At 41.2% G+C, this 20,564-nt stretch overlaps 1 protein-coding gene and 1 long non-coding RNA gene across 2 annotated transcripts; one reads left to right on the forward strand and one right to left on the reverse strand.

Moving 5' to 3' along the window:
* Window position 1: 1 nt before the first annotated feature.
* On the forward strand, window positions 2-5,422 carry PGRMC1 (progesterone receptor membrane component 1; the record flags this gene model as incomplete). Its single annotated transcript, XM_010569140.1, has 3 exons — window positions 2-302; window positions 2,362-2,517; window positions 4,649-5,422. Coding segments are annotated over 3 exons (558 nt in total), but the record flags the coding sequence as incomplete, so codon positions are not given.
* Window positions 5,423-10,349: 4,927 nt separating this feature from the next.
* LOC104832659 lies at window positions 10,350-11,709 on the reverse strand. The gene is made up of 2 exons (XR_774438.1): window positions 11,112-11,709; window positions 10,350-10,566 (listed from the first exon to the last, which is right to left on the reverse strand). It is a non-coding gene; the product is annotated as an uncharacterized LOC104832659 (long non-coding RNA).
* Between the last annotated feature and the right edge of the window lie 8,855 nt (window positions 11,710-20,564).

Here is a 20,564-nt window from a genome sequence, read left to right on the forward strand (position 1 = left end):
GGCCGGCGAGGAGGCGGCGGCGGCGGCCGAGGGGGGCGGCCTGCTGCTGGAGATCGTGGGCTCCCCGCTCAACCTGAGCCTGCTGGGCCTCTGCCTCTTCCTGCTCTACCAGATCCTGCGGGGCGAGCGGCCCGCGGCGCCGGCGGGCGAGGCGGACCCGCCGCCGCTGCCTAAGATGAAGCGCCGCGACTTCACGCTGGCGCAGCTGCGGCCCTACGACGGGGTGCGCGACCCCCGCATCCTCATGGCCATCAACGGCAAAGTCTTCGACGTGAGCCGCGCCAGGAAGTTCTACGGGCCCGGTGAGGGGCCGGGCCGGGCGGGGCGGGGGCCGGCGGCGCAGGCCCAGCCCGGGAACCCCCGGCTCTTTGTGCCCGGGATCCGGCCGGGGCCGCTGGCCGGAGGGATCACGGCGAGGAGGAGGAGGGTGGGGGAGGCCTCGGCGGCTTGGCCCGGCTGGGCCCCGCCGGGGGGCCGGTGCTGGCGGGGGAATTTGTTCCCTGCGGCCCGGGGATCGGCGTGCTCCGCCTTAATGCCTAGCCCGCCTCCTGGCCTGCGGGATAAACGCTGGGCTGAGCTGCCCGTGCCCTCTCGCCCCTGCTCACGATCCGGAGATTTGGAAAGCGTTCGGGTTGCTTTAGAGCTGGGAAGGGTGCGCGCAGCTCGGCCTGTGACAAGATCCCACAACCGGCAGCGCTCTCATCACCTGCCTCCCCGGGTGAGGCGGCGGGCAGGATTACTGCTGTCGCCTGGGCTCGGGTGTCGGGCCTCGGTGTTGTAAAAACCCCGGCTTTGCCAGCCTACGTTGTTTCTTATTGCCTTTATTTTCCCAGGGCAGGTTACCCGCACCGTAAGGGGTTGTGCCGCTGTTGGGTTGGGCGGCTTCGTCAGCTTCGGGTGCCTTTGGCTGATGCCGGGCAGCAGAAGTGAAGTGTTTACATTCCATTCCCAACTTCTAGTGGACATCCGTCTATTGCATAATATATATGCTAAATACCTAACCATTTAGATTAAGCCAGCTTCCTGTCAGGAGTGCAGGCAGTTCAAACGTGCAAAGATTGAATAAGCTATGCAGAGACTTACAGAGCAGCTAGGGATGAGGTGGGTGGGAGTATGTGCACCCAGGTGTAAGAATTTAATCACCTCCGCTAGGGCATGGGTTTTTATTTTTAACAGAGGCGCTCCTGTTAAACAGCCTCACTGAGGCTTGTTAATTTGTACCAGGATCTGTCTGGCATAACCACTCTTGAGTTGTGCAGACAGCTGGTAGCTGCTGTAGTGAGCTGCCAGTGCTACTCAGAGACAAGGATAGTGCAAGAGACACCACGTCTTTGGAAGCATGATGAAATTATTACTTTTGGTCCAAACACAGACTGGAGACTGTCATGGAATGGTGCTGGACTGTAACTTTGCATTCTGCAGCAGTCAAGATGATACATACAGCTGAGTTAGGTGTGCAGGTTTGTATTTGTGCAAACTAAAACCAACTTGATTTAAGGACCATGCTTTGGATACTACCTTCCTTGACAACAGTAAAAGCTGCCTGTTGTATCCAATTTGGTAATTGCTGAATGGTTCATCACAGTGTCTGGCTAGTTTGGTTTTCATTTTAACGGAAAGGTAAGATTCTTCTGATGAATTTAGGAAAAAGCTCACTCTGGGAGGTGTGGAAGATGGCATGCTCTCTACAGTAACCAGAGTTCACATCTAACTTCTTTAAGCTCCTTTAAGAAGAATTTTCAATGTCTAGTTGCAACATGTGATACTGCGTTTTCGCCTTGTCATGCAAGCAGGTTAATCGTTAATGAAGTTTAGCAAGGGTTTGTCTTGATAAGATATCTCTGATCTACTGTGAGTTGCATGTTTTGATCATTTGAGTTCATCTTGCGTCTTCAAAGTTTTAACAGATATTTCTTCCAAGTTGGTAATTTCTAGTATCTCCACCACATTTTCTGTCAAGTCATCCTTTCACTCTTTAAGTCAGGAGCATCTCTTAGAAAACTTCCCTTTCACCTCAGACTTACAAATTACAAAGGCTTCCCCTGTTCCTCTTTCTAAGGATGTGCTTTCCCAATTTGTATGCTTATTCTTACCCTGTTCGTATGTTCCATGCACCGTTCATTGTCCTGATGTTTCAGCAAACTCAGTATCTCTTCCCATGGTTTTGTTTCTTGTCCTCTTCCTCTGTTTTCCTTTATTACCAAGAATAAAACTTTAAAATGTTTCAGAAGTTTGAGGCACCTCTGACTCACAGGTCAGGGTAGGAACCATGATCCGTTTCAGTCTGGGGACTCTGATCCATGAAGATCATACAGCATCCATTACCTCTGTAATAATGCTGCTTATGTTTTTATTTTAAAGAGGGCCCGTATGGGATTTTTGCTGGAAGAGATGCATCCCGAGGTCTTGCCACTTTCTGCCTGGATAAGGAGGCTCTGAGGGATGACTATGATGACCTGTCTGATCTCAATGCTACACAGCAAGAGGCCTTGAGGGACTGGGAGTCACAATTCACTTGTAAGCAATTTTAAACCTATTTACAAAGAAGTAGCTAACTAGTGTGTAATAAGGGAAGCAATGGTTAAAAGGCTGTTACCAGCTGGAAGCATCAGTCTGGAAACTTACTTTGACTAAATACCTCAGTTTACTAAGTATTACTAGAATTACTGTTACTCAAAAGAATCAAGGGAAATGTCAGATTTTCCTTCTGCATTCTCCCTCTCTGCTCCTTAGAGAACAGTAGGAGAGATGAAAGCACTCTGGCATAGGATAAGATCTATAAGACCACCCAAAAAGTTGACAGGAATTGGAAATTAAGAGCATGTTTCTGACACAGTTAAGAACCTATCTGTAGAGATGGTAAGATTTTAATGCTCTGAAAAATGAAGCTTATGTCCTGTTCAGCTTCTCAGAAACAAGAGTTACATTTGAATTACTACTTCTTGGGTTTTTTGAGTTTTGAAGTCTGTTTAAACTAGGCCTTTTCCCCTTGGAGCTCTTGATAAAACTTTTTTTAACTCTAAATAAGTTACTCTGCATGGCCTTGCTGGTGGCTTTATCAGATTCATGGACAACTATACCCAGCTGACTTTCTCCCCTAGAAGGTGATCAGGAATGGGCAAATGCCACCTCTGTGCTTGGAAACAGCCTGGTCGTTAACGTGCCAGTGATGGCCAGGATGGCAGAAGAAAAAAGGCAACTTGCGCAGTTGAGATGTTTGTTCTAAAATTAACAGAAGGAGGTATTTTTCATAGTTGCCTTGTTTTTCTATGCTTAGTATTAAAAGTTTAAAAAAGGCAATTCCAACTGTTTTGTGTTGTGTGCCTCAAGTTGCTGCTCAAAAAGGAGAACTTCATACCACAGTTTTATGGAAATTCCTATGTTGACCTTGTACCAGGGCATGCCCACTGGTATGATTTGGTTTTTTCTCCTGTTGTATATCTTGTTGATGAAAAATAATTCCTCCATATCTCATGATGCCTTTTAGGCAAGTGAACACCAAAGGGATTATTTCTACTCCATTAAGACAAAAAGTACATGTATCAGCTGTTTGCCTTGGTGAATTTTACAGGTATATATATGATGGAAATTGCGTATACAAAAAAGTTATATAGTGGAAATCAAATGGGTTTTGGTTTTAAGTCTAGTGTTCAGTATTAAAGATTTACTATCACTAGCTAGAATGGAGCTTTCCTCCACATAATGTCGTTAGAACATCTCGGTTCTGACCTGATGTGGCCCTACTATTTTGGCGCTCTTCCTGTCTTAAGACTGTTAATCATGCCACACTGAATGGCTGTGTTATGATGCTAACAAGTATGTCACAGAAACCAGAGCTATGCTACTAAATACCTGACCTAAACGAGTGTTTAAATCTACCTTTTCAAGAGGTGGACATCAGGACTGACAGTGAACTGCACTCTTTTTATTACTATGTTTCTAGTAAATTTGGCGATTAGTTGCTTTAAATTCTTAATTATAACAACAATGCTAGTCCGAAATACCTGTAGTCAGAGGCATCTTTTGCTTTGTTGAAGTTGACAGATGGGCAACATAGCTCTCAGTTCTTACATGTATATGATCTTGGTGTTTTTACATGTCCAGAAAGATATAAAATAAGGCAGAGGCTTAGCTGCATAATCGGATAACAGATCTGTCTTTATCTTTGGAAGAAAGGATCTTTCTTCTGTCCTATTGGATATTTTCAACATATATTACAAAAAATAAAAACCCTTGAAAATTGTGCACATGTGTGCATGTGCGTGCATGTATAATATACAACGTAAATATTCTAACAATGCCATTGGTTGAAAACGAGCTTTGACATTGGCAAGAGAAATAATCTAATCCAGGATTCTGTTTCTTTTGCTGGATGAGTCCCTCAGTTTACATGTGTCTTTACATTCATTCCCCTTTTGGCTTAGGAGGTTACATGCACTTCGCATGTTTCTTACACTTACTACAACATTAATAGTAGTTCAGGTAGTTGATTTTGGCTTTTCACCTTCCCCCCAGTGTTTGCAACAAGTCGCTGAGAGCTGTTTCATTCTAATATAGGCATTTTGTTAATTCAGGAAACAGACATAGGAGTTAAAAAAGGTACATCTTCAGGGCAGAATTATGACTTGGATTCTTTCTTTTTCCCCAGTTAAATATCACCATGTTGGTAAGCTGCTGAAAGAAGGGGAGGAACCCACTGTATACTCTGATGAAGAAGAAAAAGATGCCCAGGATGCAAACAAAGACTAGAGAGTGCAGTGAGGACCAATCTATTTTTGAATCGTAGAGGATCATTTGTAACATTCCACTTCTGTTTTACAAGTTGCAACAGCAGCAATGCTTACAAAAGGTCCAGAGTTACAGTGAATTGTTTCTTTTCAAAGGTTTCTTTTTCAAAGGTTTCTTTTTCAAATTCAGTGGTAAACTACTAAAGGTCTAAGATTTGTCTTCCTTTAAACCTGCTTAATCTGAAGTATGCACGAAAAATGTCTGTGCAAAAGTAAACTGCAATTTTGGCAATAAAGGACTATTACTGTTTTTCTTCTATCACCATTTAGTGCAGAGTAGGTTGAAATCACGTTTTTTCATTAACAACCTAGCACTGTGGACACAAGCACAAGAGTTAACTTCACATATGCAACACAAATTCCACTAAATCCTGTTTTGTGTTAGCTTCTGCAGGATCTGGGCCTTGGGTTGTAATTCTTTTAGAAAAGGGACTATATTTAATTTGTCCATGAAGCATCGTACTCATTTGTGGTGCAATGTAATTCAATATTATGTAAGATAATTTGGCTTTTAAGGAGTTACATAGCAACTTACAGATGAAACACTAACTGCTTTAAAAAAAGGTAAGACTTTTTGAGAGGTTAAATCACTTTTAGATACTTAGGAAGTTAATAAGGACTGATGAATACTTGATGTATTCAGTCATGCATAATTATGCATGGATTAATATTCTTTGTTTACTTTTAAAGCACATCTGAAGTATTACAAAGGTTTAGATACTGAGTATAACTAGGCATTCCTAAAAAACAGGTACACCATGAAGTGTGACTTGACTGGACTACTATTCATTCACTTTCCCTCTTACTAACTCTTCTGTGAACTTTAATGAAATGATATTAAACAGGGAAGACCAGCTGCTATTGATTCCTAGGCCTAAAAAAGGCTTGCTGGTATGGCATGATTAACAAGTGCTCTTGTACATGCAGCTTTAACTAGCAGACAAATGTTACCAGTCAATGTAACTTACACAAGTTCCCTGTACAAAATAAAATAACATGGTGTAAGCCATTTCTGTATTGAGGCCTTTGTTGCTTTGGAACGTTGCCATTAAAAGAAACGGCACAATCATCTCATGCATAACCAGCAATGCTATTCCGGGGGGGCCTGACCTTTGAATTGCTTTTTACTTATTTGCTCCCTTAGCTTACATCTCTCTGTAATTACTAGGTTTGTTCTGACTATGTAACCTAGCCTCCTGCCAGAGGGGCCTGGGTAAATGGATCTGACCAAGGACAAATGTAAATGTGCTCCATCATCCAAAATACTGCTGCAAAACCTTCTCCGAAATTCGAAGGAGATAACTAATGATTTGCTGATCACTCGTAAATGTGTTTCTTGTCCAAGTGATTCAGCTTGGGTGCCTGTCTGGTATAGTTCCCCCCCTATTTAGTTTCTCTGGTTCAGCTGTCCAGACGAGTTGCTTCCATTTGGCAACAGGACAAAAACGATGAACAGAGTCCTGAGTGGGAAGGTGTAAACTAGGCAAAATTGTTTGGAAGTAGAGTGCATTGTGCAACAGCAGCTTTCATAAACAAGTTGACACAACATGTTAAAGTGCCTGAGACCATCTGTGGTGAGAACGAATGACTTTCCCTCAGTCCTAACACTGTCATGGCATTTTCTTTTGGTTACACCAGGCCTTCAAATGAACCGTGTGGTTGCTTGAGCCAGATAGCTTGCGTAAAGTGGTACTGTATGAACTACCTAATGAAGGTCTAGAGACAAATGTAAATCTTGTCATGACCTTTGTGTTGCTATTTTATTTTTAGAGACATTTATACTCTGTAAACTACTACTAATGGTTTACCTCAAATCAGAAATGTGCTTTTATTTGTTTAAGGCAGAAAATAAAATACTCTTGCATAATGGTGGTGTTTGTTTTTATTTACTGCAACTAAATGTGATACTTAATCCCCCAATGTTTCTGGTTTTATATCGTCTTTCTCTAATGTCTGAACGTTATCCAGTGCATAGATTGAGTATAACATGTTCTAAGTGAATGCCTGTAAATGCGGTTCTGCAGTGTAACTTTAACAGAATATTAAATATAGAACACATTTATGTTGTATAGTATGCTTTGCTGTTGCAAAAACAGAGTTAGGCATAAAACGGTCCAAGTAATTGTTAACACTGTGCAAAAGCTGGAGCTTTGGAAGGCTGTCATATAGTGGAACTAGGCTAGGCTGTAACCTACGCTTCAGTGGACCCAACCATCTGACTCTTAAGTTAGTCCATAACATATCCTGAGGAACTGAACACTATTTTAAGTATTAATCCATACATTACAACATGATGCATCACAAAGAACAATAATAATAAATAAAAAGTACACAGAAAACTGGCAGTAACGCAAGACAAAGCTTAACATTAAGCATCCGTGCTTCTTGGGAAGGAAGTATTACACTTTGGTAAGACCACTGCTTTTTCAGAGAAAGCAAAGAGAATTTATTGTGAAAGGGGAAGAATTGAGTTACAAAAGCAGTGGTTTCATGAAGCAGCACGCACAAATTTTATTTCCTTCTAAGCTGCTGGAGAAAATGGATGGGTTTTAGCTTCTTTTTTACTCTGTTCATTGCCACTTGATCCCTTCCTTCAACAGTGACTGGCTGGAACGATGAAGCAAAAAGAATTGTGCCAGGCAGCTTATCAGACTGTACGTTAACCAAGTAGGACATGATGACCAACAAAGAGCAGAGACTGTCAGCAATCTACCTCATCTGAAGTGTCCAAACACCCGTTACTTGTGTGTGTCTGTCACACACAAGTGCTCTGGGACAAATCAAAACAATTGAGTAGTATCTCATTTCCAACCAGTTCTGGCATACTGCCAACTGCTTTGAAGAATTCAGATATTCTTTTATCTGGACTCTACCCGCTCTTAATACCTTTATTAGCTCTTACTTCATGCTGTTTCAGTTAAACAAAAAAACGTTCAGTAATGAATGCTTATGTCGAAAGTTACGTAAGGGGTTTTACAAAAGGTGAGGAGTTCCTATGCATTGCCTGGAATCTCTGGATTAAGAAGAAAGGGCTTTATATCGTAATTGCTGTATTCTTGTATTTCAAGCAGATGGACTGATGTAATAATGGGCATTGTGTATTTCTGCTTTAAAAACAGCCCATAGGATTTTGATTTCAGCGTTCAGCACGAGGTACAACCAACAGGCCATGTGTTTCCAGCTTAGTTCAGACAGCTCCCCTGAGAAGACTTCCATTCTCACTAGCTCTATTAGGAGGCATTTTCATTAGTTCTGTACAGAAAGTCAGATTTGATTGCAGGATCTGCAGTCTCAGGGCCCTGCTTCATACATGCCAGAGTAAAGAGTGTTGCCATAAAACAACCTCTTGAAACGCCAGCTGGGTACAACAGCACACACCAGGCTGAAACTGAGAGGTGTGAAGTTATGCCAGCAATGTTACACATTTCCGTTGCTGAACTCTATAAATGCTGCTTTTAATGCATCTTTTCACCTTTTAAAGGTTCTAATTGTCTAAACATTCTGTAGCTTTCACACTTGAGATGTGACATTTATTCCTCTATTGAAATTTAATCTACAAAGCTACGTATTTTAAAAGTTTTAAAGCAAACTGTTTTATGTATCTTTAACGATCAGCCTTCAGGATAATACATAAAACTATACTGAGCAGCCCAGCATATGAAAGGATAGGGCTTAAATTAAGTGTGTTGATAGAAAAAGTAAGGCATTAATATTAAAACATCTGAAAACAGGTTCTAAATAATGCCTCCAGTAAACAAACAGGAAACACAAAAGTTCTGTTTCAGTATGAAGATTACAATGGTGTCTCAAATTTTAAAGTGCACATGTATTTTATTTACTAACAATGTTTTACACAGAATGAGGACTTGGAGATAGAGGATTTCCTTTATCAGTTTCAATCAATATAGGTGAACGCAAGGAGCAATTACAGAACTGGTGTATTTATTTGTTATTGAGTATTGTGACAACATATTGATAAAACACTAGAAATTTACACCAAAGGAAATCTTTAGTTCCTGCTCTCCCGGACTAACAAAAAGAAATACTTCCTCACCTGTAATCGAAAGGCCTGTCTCATGGGAAATGGGTACTTATGGACACAGAACGGTCTATAGATTGACAGAAGGGGAAGTTTTGTCATCTTTAATCCGCAAATATTGCATAGAGAAAAAACACCCTTGGTATGTTATATCAGTGCAACTGAAACATTTTACATGGTCAACAAATACAATAGTTGATCTTCATTATAACTGTATAAAATACTAAAAAGGAGACTTAAGAGGGGCATAAATGTTCTCCAAAATAGTCAGAAAATACTTCTGTCAAGAAAATAAGATCTTTTTAGATAAAAGTAATAGATTAACAGTACTTTGAGTAGCAACTATTTGTCATTCATGACCCTGAAAAGGCACTCGGCATCTGAACATGTGAACAGAGAAGACTGATAAAACCTGGCTTAGATGCCTGTAGGAGTCGCCAGTATTGAACACTGGAGGAAAACCTAGCTACGATGAACAATTACAATGTATTTTTTTTATTACTATTTATTAGAGCAGAAGTTACAAACATGGGTAAGATTCTATGTAATGAAGGCAACATTATCACATTAACTTAGTATACTGACATGTAATAAATAAAGCATACTAAAAAGAAAGCTGAAATAATCAGTGTATTGAACTTAGTAGGACTGGTCCTCTATATCTTGCTAAGGGACTTTGTCCAAAAGCAATTGCGGCCGTCTTCTAAATATAGCCAGCTGAATAAATATGGATATAACTCAAGCTCCTAGACTGCATTTCCACATTTTTACCTACATGCAGCACAAATCTGACAACATTTCACAATTCCTCTGGAAATTATTTGTAAGCAAACTCATACTAAATAGCTATCTCGCTACATGTGCCTTCAAAACCTTGTGAACAAATTTTCAACCTGCATATATATGGGGACTGTCAGCATGCTGACAAGCATTGCCCTTTCACTACCTAACATTCAGAGCTTTGCTTAGACAATCATTCAGATTCCTGGAAGCACTACATCTACTACTAGCACAAGTTCAGTGAAATCCTTCCTCCCAAAGACCAGCAAGTTTTCAGAAACACCTCTAGAATTGTGAATAGAAAACAAGCACTTTTCCAGTGTGGGTTTTACAGAAGATGGGATTTTTTTCATATTTGGAAATCTATTACTTCCCGCAATTGAGTATAAATGTCCCACACACCTTCCAGTCCCATCATTTTAACAGTCTGATCGAGGAGGCACTTCATATGCTTGCTCTAGGATTTCCATAACGATGTTTTTTTCCAATGACTCGTTATTACTAAATATTTTAACTTTGATATTTACATGGTTCCCTACATTTAATCAGAGTGTAACACTACAAGATCTCAATCTGTACCCTTTCAAATTCTTAGCAACTGGTCCATGAAAGTTTGTCTGGTCCTGGGGGAAGTTTTGGTCCTCTGTTATCCAAAAGGCAAACACAGATTCTGGTTTTGTGGCTCACTACACCAGTTAGATATTCTAACTGAAGGAATTACCTAAGCAAAAATCCCCCAGTATTTCGTATACCTTTTAACGGTCAAAGGGCTTTCTTCTCCCACTTCTATATAAAAACTTAAAAGCTATTATATAGTAGCTGTTCAGCATCCTCTTCTGGGCTCCGCTCCACAGAAAGTATCTGAGCAGGGGTTTGTCTGAATGATCTCAAGAGGAAATAGAGGGCATCCTCTGACATCTGCATCCATCTCTCTTCTCAACGTTAATTTCCTCTCATCTCCTGTAGATAAGTATATTAAAAAGTTGAAATTAGTTTGTCAGCGGGCAGGGAGAGAAAGGGTATGGGGAGGTAGCTGTAAGGTATCCACCAAGGAACTGGAAGCATAGTAAATTGTGAAAGGGTTGTGAGTAACAACAGCCAGAAACGTAGCAGTCCTGTATGGAGATCAGATTACTACGTATATATGAATTCACTAACTTCAGACAGTACTTCCCACCCAGATGCACCACATATTGAGTTGCCAAACATTTTGTCTAAAGCCTGTTCAGTTGTTAGCATGCATGTTATTAACAGAATAACCACCTATCTGCTAACTAACAAATACTACTCTCCAACTGCAGCTGTGCGTAGTGTTTCTGAGCTAAACTGAACAAACTTTTAACTGCAGAGAAGTTGCACTCTTTTTTTATGCCATGTCTATACTTTTTAAAACTCTCTTTAAAAACACTCTACCCTTCATCACTGTAAGAACTGTGGCAGCTAACCTCACCTGCCAGAGACCTGTCAAATTCAGTCACCTTAGTTCTGGTGTCACTCTCTCTCACCTGTCCTCTGGAGGGTCTCCTGAAATGGTGAGCCATCACGAGGGGTAACATCTGGTGCTGTCATGGTGGTGTGAAGTGTCTTGAATTTCACTTTTTTGTGGAACATTTTCTTACATTTTCTTTGCATCTTTCTGAGTGACTCCAGCTGCGTGCAACTGTCCATCTCTGAAAAGCCACATTCATCAGATAAAAGATTAGAAGAAAGCTTTTTTCGCTTTTTCTTCATTTTGCGAGCATTTCTCTCCTCTTCCCTGGATTGTCTCTCACCTTTCTGTCCTCCATGTCTTAATTTACTACTAGACCTCTTGCACGACTTTTTAAGCTTATGTTCACACTGCCTTGCCAAGCCCTCATGGACAGAATCAGAACAGAAGCTACATTTGCTGCTTTCCTTCTCTTGACCTTCCAGAGTTACATTTTTAAGGTAAACCAGTAATTTTCTTTCCCCGGCTCTTGCAGGCAAGCACCCTGTATTACAATTGCTGTAAATTTCTTCACACCTTCTTTCTGTTCTCTTCACTGAGCTGCTACATGACTCTCTAAAGTACTCAGAATCACTGATCTCTTCCAACAAATCCTTTAATCTGCAAGCAGATCTATGTGTTTTGTGTGGTACAGTACCTTCATCGCTACCATCTTCTTGTTTGAATTCCATATCATGAGTAACAGCAGTGCAATCCAAAGAATGATTCAGTCCAGCACGTGGTAAGTTATCAACAGCGTGTGAGTCATTCCTCTGCACTTGCAACTTTTTTGCAAGCCTAACCCCATAGGCCTTGTTTTCTAACACCGAGTCTGTTGATTCAAGTTCCGCAACAGTGATCACCAGTCTATAATTATCATCACTACTACAAATTCTCTTGTTGAAGTTTTGTACAGGACTCACATCCCTGAAGTGCTGACCATGTTTGTTACTCAAGCTTATGTCAAAACCACTATTATCATCAGACACCACTCTCTTCCACCAGGACTTGTTCGCAGTGGTTTTTGGCTCTAAGCAAACACGTGCATAGCCTGGTGTCTGATAGTAGTTTAGTAAATAATGGATGAATTCATCAGTCTCATAAACCTTTTGCTTTTTGCAACTGTCTTCATCAGACACTGTCTGTGTGTGAACTACGTTCAGTGTTGGGCAGTCCCTTCCATCGAGAGATTCGATGACCCTGCAGTCTTGCGTAACTGTAATCAGTAAAGATCCACAGCCAAAGGAGTTGTACACATCTCTGCCAGGCAATCCATCAGAACTCGGGGCTGTACAGGGATCATTTAAAATCGTCCTGACTATATGACAAGTAGATGCATGGAAGTTACTCACATCTCCTTCCTCGCTACATAAGCTGCTACCTTTTGGGGTTAATGGGCACTTAAATTCTTCCTTATGTTTCAACTCTTTGTGCGTATGATAATGGGAGTTAACCAGTTCCTGATGTATGCCTTTTAATGCTGTTTCAGAAAAGGAATCGTCCTTCCTTACGACCAATGAAGGATCCACTTTTTGACTTGCCAACTGCACAAAATCCTTCAAATAAAAAGTCAGGAAAGTGATTATGTACATTTATTGAGCGCTATAATGAGTGCTAACTGCAAACTCATAAGCAAACAGTCCCACAGTCAGAAGAATCACATAGGTGAGGGATAAGTTTGGCTTAGTTCAGAGCTCGATTGTACAATCTCACTATTCCTCAGTTAGAACTACAGATATTTCATCATCTCCAAAAGCTGCATTCTCAATTAAATAAGAAAGTGGTCCTTTCAACCAATTCATCTATCTCACTGCAACTGCATAAGAAAATATTTATTCTTTGTTTGATCACAGCATCACAACAACTAGTATTGCAGGCAACAGTAAAATTACTACGCTTTTGCAGATCAAATATTTTATTTGGAATAAATTGCTGTATTATACATTGTTTTAAATGGGTCCAAATACAACCAATCTAAAGCTTTCCAAGTGGTGAAACCCAGGAAATGGGAGTTTATTTAACATATCACCTTCATAACTTAAGGCGGCCAATGTCAGATGTTATGGGGCCCTAAAAGTCATGCAGAATAGCAAGGCTAGCCTCTGACTTGAACTCTTAGTAAATTATAGTCCTTTAGAAATCTTTAGCATTAAGGATTGGGGAAAACATACACTTGTTAAAAGCTGCAGGCAAATTTCTGCTTAGCAAATAGTGAAGACAAAGCCATGTTAGCAGCCCTGAGAAATGAAAACCCCTGTTTTTATTTAAAATTTTCTTTTTTTTAGCCCAAAGCACCAAAATAAACCTCCAAACATTAATCTGTATGAAAACACTCAGATTTTTATCACTCCTCTGCTGACTTTCTCAAGACATTAGCTGAATCAAACTGGAATAAAACTGATAGCTTAGTTTCGGCCACAAAAGAGAGGCTATTAGAAATGCAACTGGCATAATCCGTGCCAATTTAATTCTCTCACTTGCAGACATGAGACCAAAACAAGCAGAGATAGCATCATTTGCATCCCCGCCCCGAAACTCCTTGTTTGCAATGCTGGATCAAGTCTAGTAGAGCTGATACAGCCCTCCCAGCCCTATTTTTATTCAGTAACGAGAAGGCCTCAAACAAGCATCAAAGGCAAAGTTTCTGGGTGGAAATGCACTACCTTTGCTCTCAGGGCAAGACTGAGAGCAGACTGTCACAAGACTCTAAGTCTTGACCTCAGGCCTTCTCAGCGTTCGGTCAGTCCCCAAGGCATTCTTCTGAATTAGCATCAAGACATCAAATGTCTAGCGAATTATTCAAGCTCTAATAAATGTCCTTCAAAATTTAAAATATGTTTTAAAATAGTCTTACTTTCACACGGTTTAACAGCACTGTAAGCAGTCTGACAGACTCCACTCTTCTCTGAGCTAGCAGGGATTTCCTTTCTTCCCATTCAGGCATATTCTCTGGCCACTGCTGTTCTTCAGCTGGTACCTTCTGCTGCTTTGGGGGATGTTTCTCATCTCCATCTATCTGCCTCTCTTCTCTCCTCTCGAGCTTAGCTTTCTTTTTTCTCTCTTGAACTTCTTTTCATCACCACGTCTTTTTCTAGGTAATTATCAATATGGGACAATTTAGATGACACTCGTTTTACATTCCGAGTCCTGGGGAATTGGATGCAAGTCTTTGAACTCCTAATAATAAGCAACCAGTTGCCAACAATCCACATGTGGCTAACAAGGAATCTTGTTTGTTAGGATAACATGTTTGAAAAAACATGGCGCATAGATGACATGCATCCAACTGATGCACATATTTAGAAAGTTCTTTGTCTTTTCTAATGGTTTATATTCTAGGGTTGCTTTATAAGCACAGCCAAGACGACAGAGTCACATCGTCATTTGTCTCCACGGACACAACTAGAGACTAATCATTTGGACCTAATTCTTAAATTAATAAACCTCCCCTACAGATTAGTATCTGGTCCATTTAAGAGATATTACAAGACTAATTCAGGGATGTTTTCGTTATTGCTGAACGGTGCTTACACAGAGCCAAGGCCCTTTCTACTCCTCACCCCACCCCACCAGCGAGGAGGCTGGGGGGGCACAAGGAGTTGGGAGGGGACACAGCCGGGACAGCTGACCCCGACTGACCAAAGGGATATTCCAGACCATACGACATCATGCTCAGCATAGAAAGCTGGGGGAAGAAGAAGGAAGGGGGGACATTCGGAGTGATGGCGTTTTGTCTTCCCAAATAACTGTTAGGCGTGATGGAGCCCTGCTTTCCTGGAGATGGCTGAACACCTGCCTGCCCATGGGAAGCGGGGGATGAATTCCTTGGTTTGCTTTGCTTTGCTTTGCTTGCATGTGTGACTTTTGTGTTACCTGTTAAACTGTCTTTACCTCAACCCATGAGTTTTCTCACTTTTATTCTTCCAATTCTCTCCCCCATCCCACTGGAGGGGAGTGAGCGAGCGGCTGTGTGGGGCTTAGTTGCCGGCTGGGGTTAAACCACCACAAGCTGTCACTACTTTTTGGAAACCTTGTCCTGTAGAAAGCAGATCTACTGAACAACCAACATGACACATCACAGAAAACTCCAAAAAATTCAAGGAACAAAGTGTTCACCAAGTAAGTGTTTAAACTTTTTTTTTTTAATTTTTTGAATAAGAAGGTATTGACAATGGAAGCATAGCAATGTTTTCAGAGACCTAGCATTAGAGTTGCTATGCTCTGCATTCTAAGTGTTGGGTTTTTTTAAGATATGAAGGTGTGTACCATGCTTAATTACTAGTGACAGTTTAGGATGCTATCCAAACATATGATCTACAGAATTAAAACTTCATTATACTACTATTACTCATATACAAAATGTAAGAATGCTGCCGTAAAGATAACAATGAAAAAAATGACACGTAAAAAGGGGTAGAGGGAAAGATTAAAAGGTGTTCATCTCTAGTTTTTGGACCTTCCAGTCAACTGGAAGTCACCTATAAATGTACATTATATTCATTTTACTTCAGGGCATAAAGACATTAATTTGTGATGTTGCAGCACAGAGCAATACAAAAAGCCCACATGCAGAATCTTAAGCAATCGAGCTTCAGAGCAATTTGAGAGCAACAGCTCTCCAATTTCACTCCAGGCCTGCAGAATCCTAGTATAGTCCAATCTGAAAGGGACCTCAGGATGTCTTTAGTCCAACCTTTCTTATAACCCAGACCCCTCCATCTGATGCCTTACACACAGAATTATCATGATGCTTTTCTTTCTAACAGTTACACATAAACTGAAAACTACATAGTACTGCTTCAAGTTCTCCGACTCCTGTTTCCTCAAAGCCTGGATTTTTACAGTAGCCACTCTTTCTGGATTGTATTTGGTATGAGGTAGTGTAACAAATCTCAAGAAAATGGGACATTCTCTAAAAATACACTCTCACCTTTCAACCCCCTCTCTTTTTTTCCCCCCTTTTTCGAATGTGCTCCTGTTCTTGCAGCTTTAGTCTTTCCAGGCTTCTCTTCCTTGTAGCTCCTTCACTAAAATGTCTGGTTGTATCAAAAGTCACCTGTCACAGAAGAAGCAGAATCAGACTTAGCAGTCCAGCTTGCCGTGTATTTATACAAACACAGACAACCTGCTGAGCAAATGAGACCCCAGGTGACTACCAAATACTACTACACTCGTGAGAATGTCTCTCCCTACCCTGGCATACTAGAACATCTCTTCTCAAGTTCGCACTGGGTTGTCAATCAAGCTCAAACACCCCACTCCTAAATGTCTCCTCCTGCTGTGACATCAGGGGCTCACAATCTGACATCATACCATTGGCCAAACCCATTCCTGGCATGCTCTTCTGAGGACTCAAAGTTCAGTATGTTCAGCATAGCATTCCTAACTGCAGGATTCATGCAGTTCTGCCAAAACCAGAGTTCGCTGACTCTTAGAGCAATGTCTTTTGGATCAAATGCTTGCTTGCTTAAAAATTGATGAATTATATTGATGTGTGCTGCATTTAATCAGCTTCAAATGCCCAGATATGAGCACATTAAAAGAAAACACTCAAGCAAATTGCATCAAGGTCTATCTACACTGGAAAAATAAGTAATATGAAGTGTTATTTCCAGCACAGAGGTATATTTTAGGGTCAGTTTAGAAATTACCTGCTGGGAAAAAAATATCAAAACAGGGTACACCCTAATAAGTACTTACAGACGTAAGCTATCAGGCTGCTGAAATTAAGCTTACACATTGCAAGTTTTCTTTAATAATGCCACACTAAACATAGCACTTCAATGGATTCATCTCTCAAAATACTTAAGCAAAAAGGTACAGATAAGAGAAGAGAAAGGGTACCTACCCTTTACTAGCCAAGAACCACCTAAATTAGGGTAGCTACTTCATGCTTAACAATAAGAAACCAAGTATCTTTCAAAGGATCTTGCCAGCTCCTAAGATGATCTCCCAATTTCAGTGCCAACCACACTGAAAATATTTACAACTTTTACCTTACCCACATCAATTTTTCAGGAAATCAAAACAGTAAAATGCCATTTTTTTGATTAAAGGACTTAAGTTCTGATACATGAACTTCATATAGCAGTATCTCTATACCCAGTACAAACAGGATAATCATAAGGGGTTTCCCCCCCTCATATGCTTAAGTGTCCAAAAGGCTTACAGAGAGGCTTCCAGTGGTTAGCAAGGACTTCTCAGGCCCAACTTCCAGGAAAAAAGAGCAGAAGTTGGCAAACCACCATCTGTGCCAGTTTCTTGCACAAAATCTCAGCAGTTAGTAACAAACAAAGGTTAGTATATTTTAATGCTGTCCATATGCTATATTTTTCTTTCTTTTTAGCCACTGCTTTTACATAAATACAGACTAAACCAAAGCGGGGGGGAGATACATATACACAGAGAACTGCAGGAGTGCCACATAAAAGCTTCCACTGAGGCAACATGAAAAAAAAGTCTGTAAGATGGTTGTCACAGGTTAAAAACTATACTGTCATTACTTGAAAAATGCCTGTTTGCCTTCAGTATAGGAGTCTGCAGGGAAAGACAAGTGCAGTGCAAGAAGCTGTCTGGTAAAGAGGGTGACTATACTTTATTCAGAATGATGAAGAAAAAAAACAAAACATATGTACTGAAGGAAAAGCTAGTGTAATTAAAAAAAATAACCAGGAATCTTTGGAAGCAGCAGCAGCTACAGCACAGACTGCAGCACTGAATCGCTCCTGTTAAGGAACTGCTGCCAAATGCACTCAGAATTAACCACAACTTTGTCAGGCAAGGCTGAATATCTCAGGATTAATCTCTGAATACAGCCATATATATATATACATACAGACACACATTCAGTATATCATATAAGCAAAGCAGATACACCCTAAGTACTTACTACAAAATTGAAAAAGTGAGTAGTCTCTAGAATCCTTTCTGCCCACCATGCATTAAGATAAAGAGCTTCCTAAAGCTATCTACAATGTTAGTATCAACTACACTTTCTCCATCACACTAAGATTTGAGGTGCAGCAGCTTCAAACGTCCAGGACATTGGTGTTGAAACCTGTAGAGACAGGAAAGTCAAGCCTGAAGAAGAGCTGGTGTACCCAAAAGCTCGTTCCATTTTGCAAGTACATCTTCTATTAAACCAACTGATATCCTGCCCTTGCAAATCTTTCTTCACTTACATCCTTACACCGTCATGGCTGCAACCATATTCCTATTACTGTAATAAATCACCTAAAAGTAAGCCCAAAAGTCTCTCCATAGAGCTGACTAAGCTCTAGTGGTTTGCCAGTGCAGACCATCATCCTTGCTCCTCCCCACTCTTCTTCATAGCCAGGAGCTCTTCAAGCATCAGAAATGTATTTCTCATCACATAACTGTGTACAAAGCACAGAATTATTTACCGGCTGATCCACTGGCTTGCTGCTTAGCAGCATGGCCTTTTGGAATCAACCCCGACATATTAATAAGCTGTTAACTTTAGGTTTTAACTGTTCCAACTGACAAATCACAAGTAATCTGACATTTGACCCCCTTACCAAATTATTATTTCCTTTTAGCCATTCTGCCATGGTTATAACATCAGGAACACATTTGCCCTTGCACTAGGGTTTACTACAATAACTGCAGGCTGTGAACTGTCCTTTGCTACCTGCACGCCTTTCTTCTGTGATCACATGTTCTCATAACCTTGAGATATACTCAAAATTAAAAAAAAAGGTGCTACTTAAATGTATAAAAAGGAACCAAGATACTGACCTGGGAATCTACAGATCTGTGATCAATTCCCAGCTCTGCTGAGGAATTCCTGTGAAACCCAGCAACTTCCTATGTCTCATGGGCCTAAAATAATACAGTATTTTAGAACAGATTCAAGATGATTAGGACCGCAACAGGCTGTTAGACCACTTACTCTGACCAGTGCAAACCATATTTGGCTGAAGCATCTCTTCCAGGAAGGCACCTGGCTCTGGTTTGAAAACACAGCAATACGAAAGCCTGACACTTCCCACGGGCAGTTTGTTCCATTCCTCACTTATTCGCCACTTGAAATGGAAGCCACTTCCACATATTGATTTTTTGTAAGCCTTCGTCTACTAGATTCACATCCTTTTAGCATCTATGTGGTTTTGTGGGGTTTTTTGCTTTTTTTCCCCTCTTACATGCTATAATCCAGGCACCTCTTGGTCATCTTTCTTATACAAAATACATAGCTTGAGCTCTTTGAGAGCTCTCTCATAGTCTCTCTGCACTTTCTCCAGCCCCTGAGTAATTTTTGTTGCAATATTGTAACACTCTCCAATGTAAAACAGATGAATCCCAAACCCATGCACAGTATTAATTTGGTCAGTGCCGTACACAGTGAATTAACTCCTTTAAGCCTACTTTCTATCACCACTTAAATATACTCCCCATGACACTGCAATGGAAACCAAAGCTGTTACTAATGTACTACAATAACCCTTTCATAGCCTTAAAGGAAACCACAATGATAAATCAGTAACTCTGAAATGATTTTCCCGAGTATCTGCACAATCCTTTTTACATCAACTAAATTATCTTAGAACACCCTAAAACATGTCACCCAAGTTCATATTTTAAAACAAATTTAGACTTTAGGGAAACATTAACAGCCTGGCAATCTGTAACCTGAAACACCCATTTAGTCCGTATGAACAAAATGCAGGGAGTGAGAATAATTTGATCCCAAGGTGCCCATCACATTTGCTCACAGTACTCCTAGCTCAAACAGCTCTCACCACCCCCAGTTTCCCAGCTGGTCACTCATACCAGGCCCTGGGTCATCACAACTGTTTCTGAGACCATATTGGCAACTGGGTCAGGAAAGAGACCTAGCTGAGAGGGGAGAGGGGGGAAAAAAATAAATCATTTTTTGCCAGGTTACTTTTCAGAGAGTTGGTTTCCCTGCCCTCGTGCGCAGCGCAGCCCCCGAGCAGTCCCGCCAGCAGAGCCGAAGAAGAGCTCGAGGCAGAGGAAATATCTTAATTCCGCAGAGGTGGGTATGCGACAGCACCTATGAGCAAATGGCAACGTGGCAAGCGTTTGTATTGATCGGTAGTCGCAGAAAGAGTTTATGACACAGGGAAAAGCATTTACCAGAAAGAGTCACTTGGACAAGAGGTTTAAACGCATTTTCAACAGACGGGACTCGTTTATTCAGCTTGCTCTGCGCAAAATTAAGTGAGAAGCAGGGACGATCAGAAGTGTCGCTGCTCACACAAATATCGCAACAAAAGGGGCGTTTTGAAGCCAACGCTCCTAGCGTCACTACTTCGTGCTGCGTGTTTTGAGGTGGGGATAAAGAAAACCGCAAGCCAACCCCATCTCCATGGATGCAGCTGCCGAAAAGGCCGCGGTCCCCCCGCTCGGCGGGAAGGTGCCCGAGCTCCAGCGGGATCCCCCAGGCACCGCAAGTCGGGTTACCGCACCGCCGGCCGACAGGAGCCCCGCGGCCCGGGCCCGGCCGGCG

The sequence above is a fragment of the Haliaeetus leucocephalus genome, unplaced genomic scaffold, assembly GCF_000737465.1.
Source record: "Haliaeetus leucocephalus isolate CR32 unplaced genomic scaffold, Haliaeetus_leucocephalus-4.0 Scaffold262, whole genome shotgun sequence".
Classification (NCBI taxonomy): Eukaryota; Metazoa; Chordata; class Aves; order Accipitriformes; family Accipitridae; genus Haliaeetus; species Haliaeetus leucocephalus.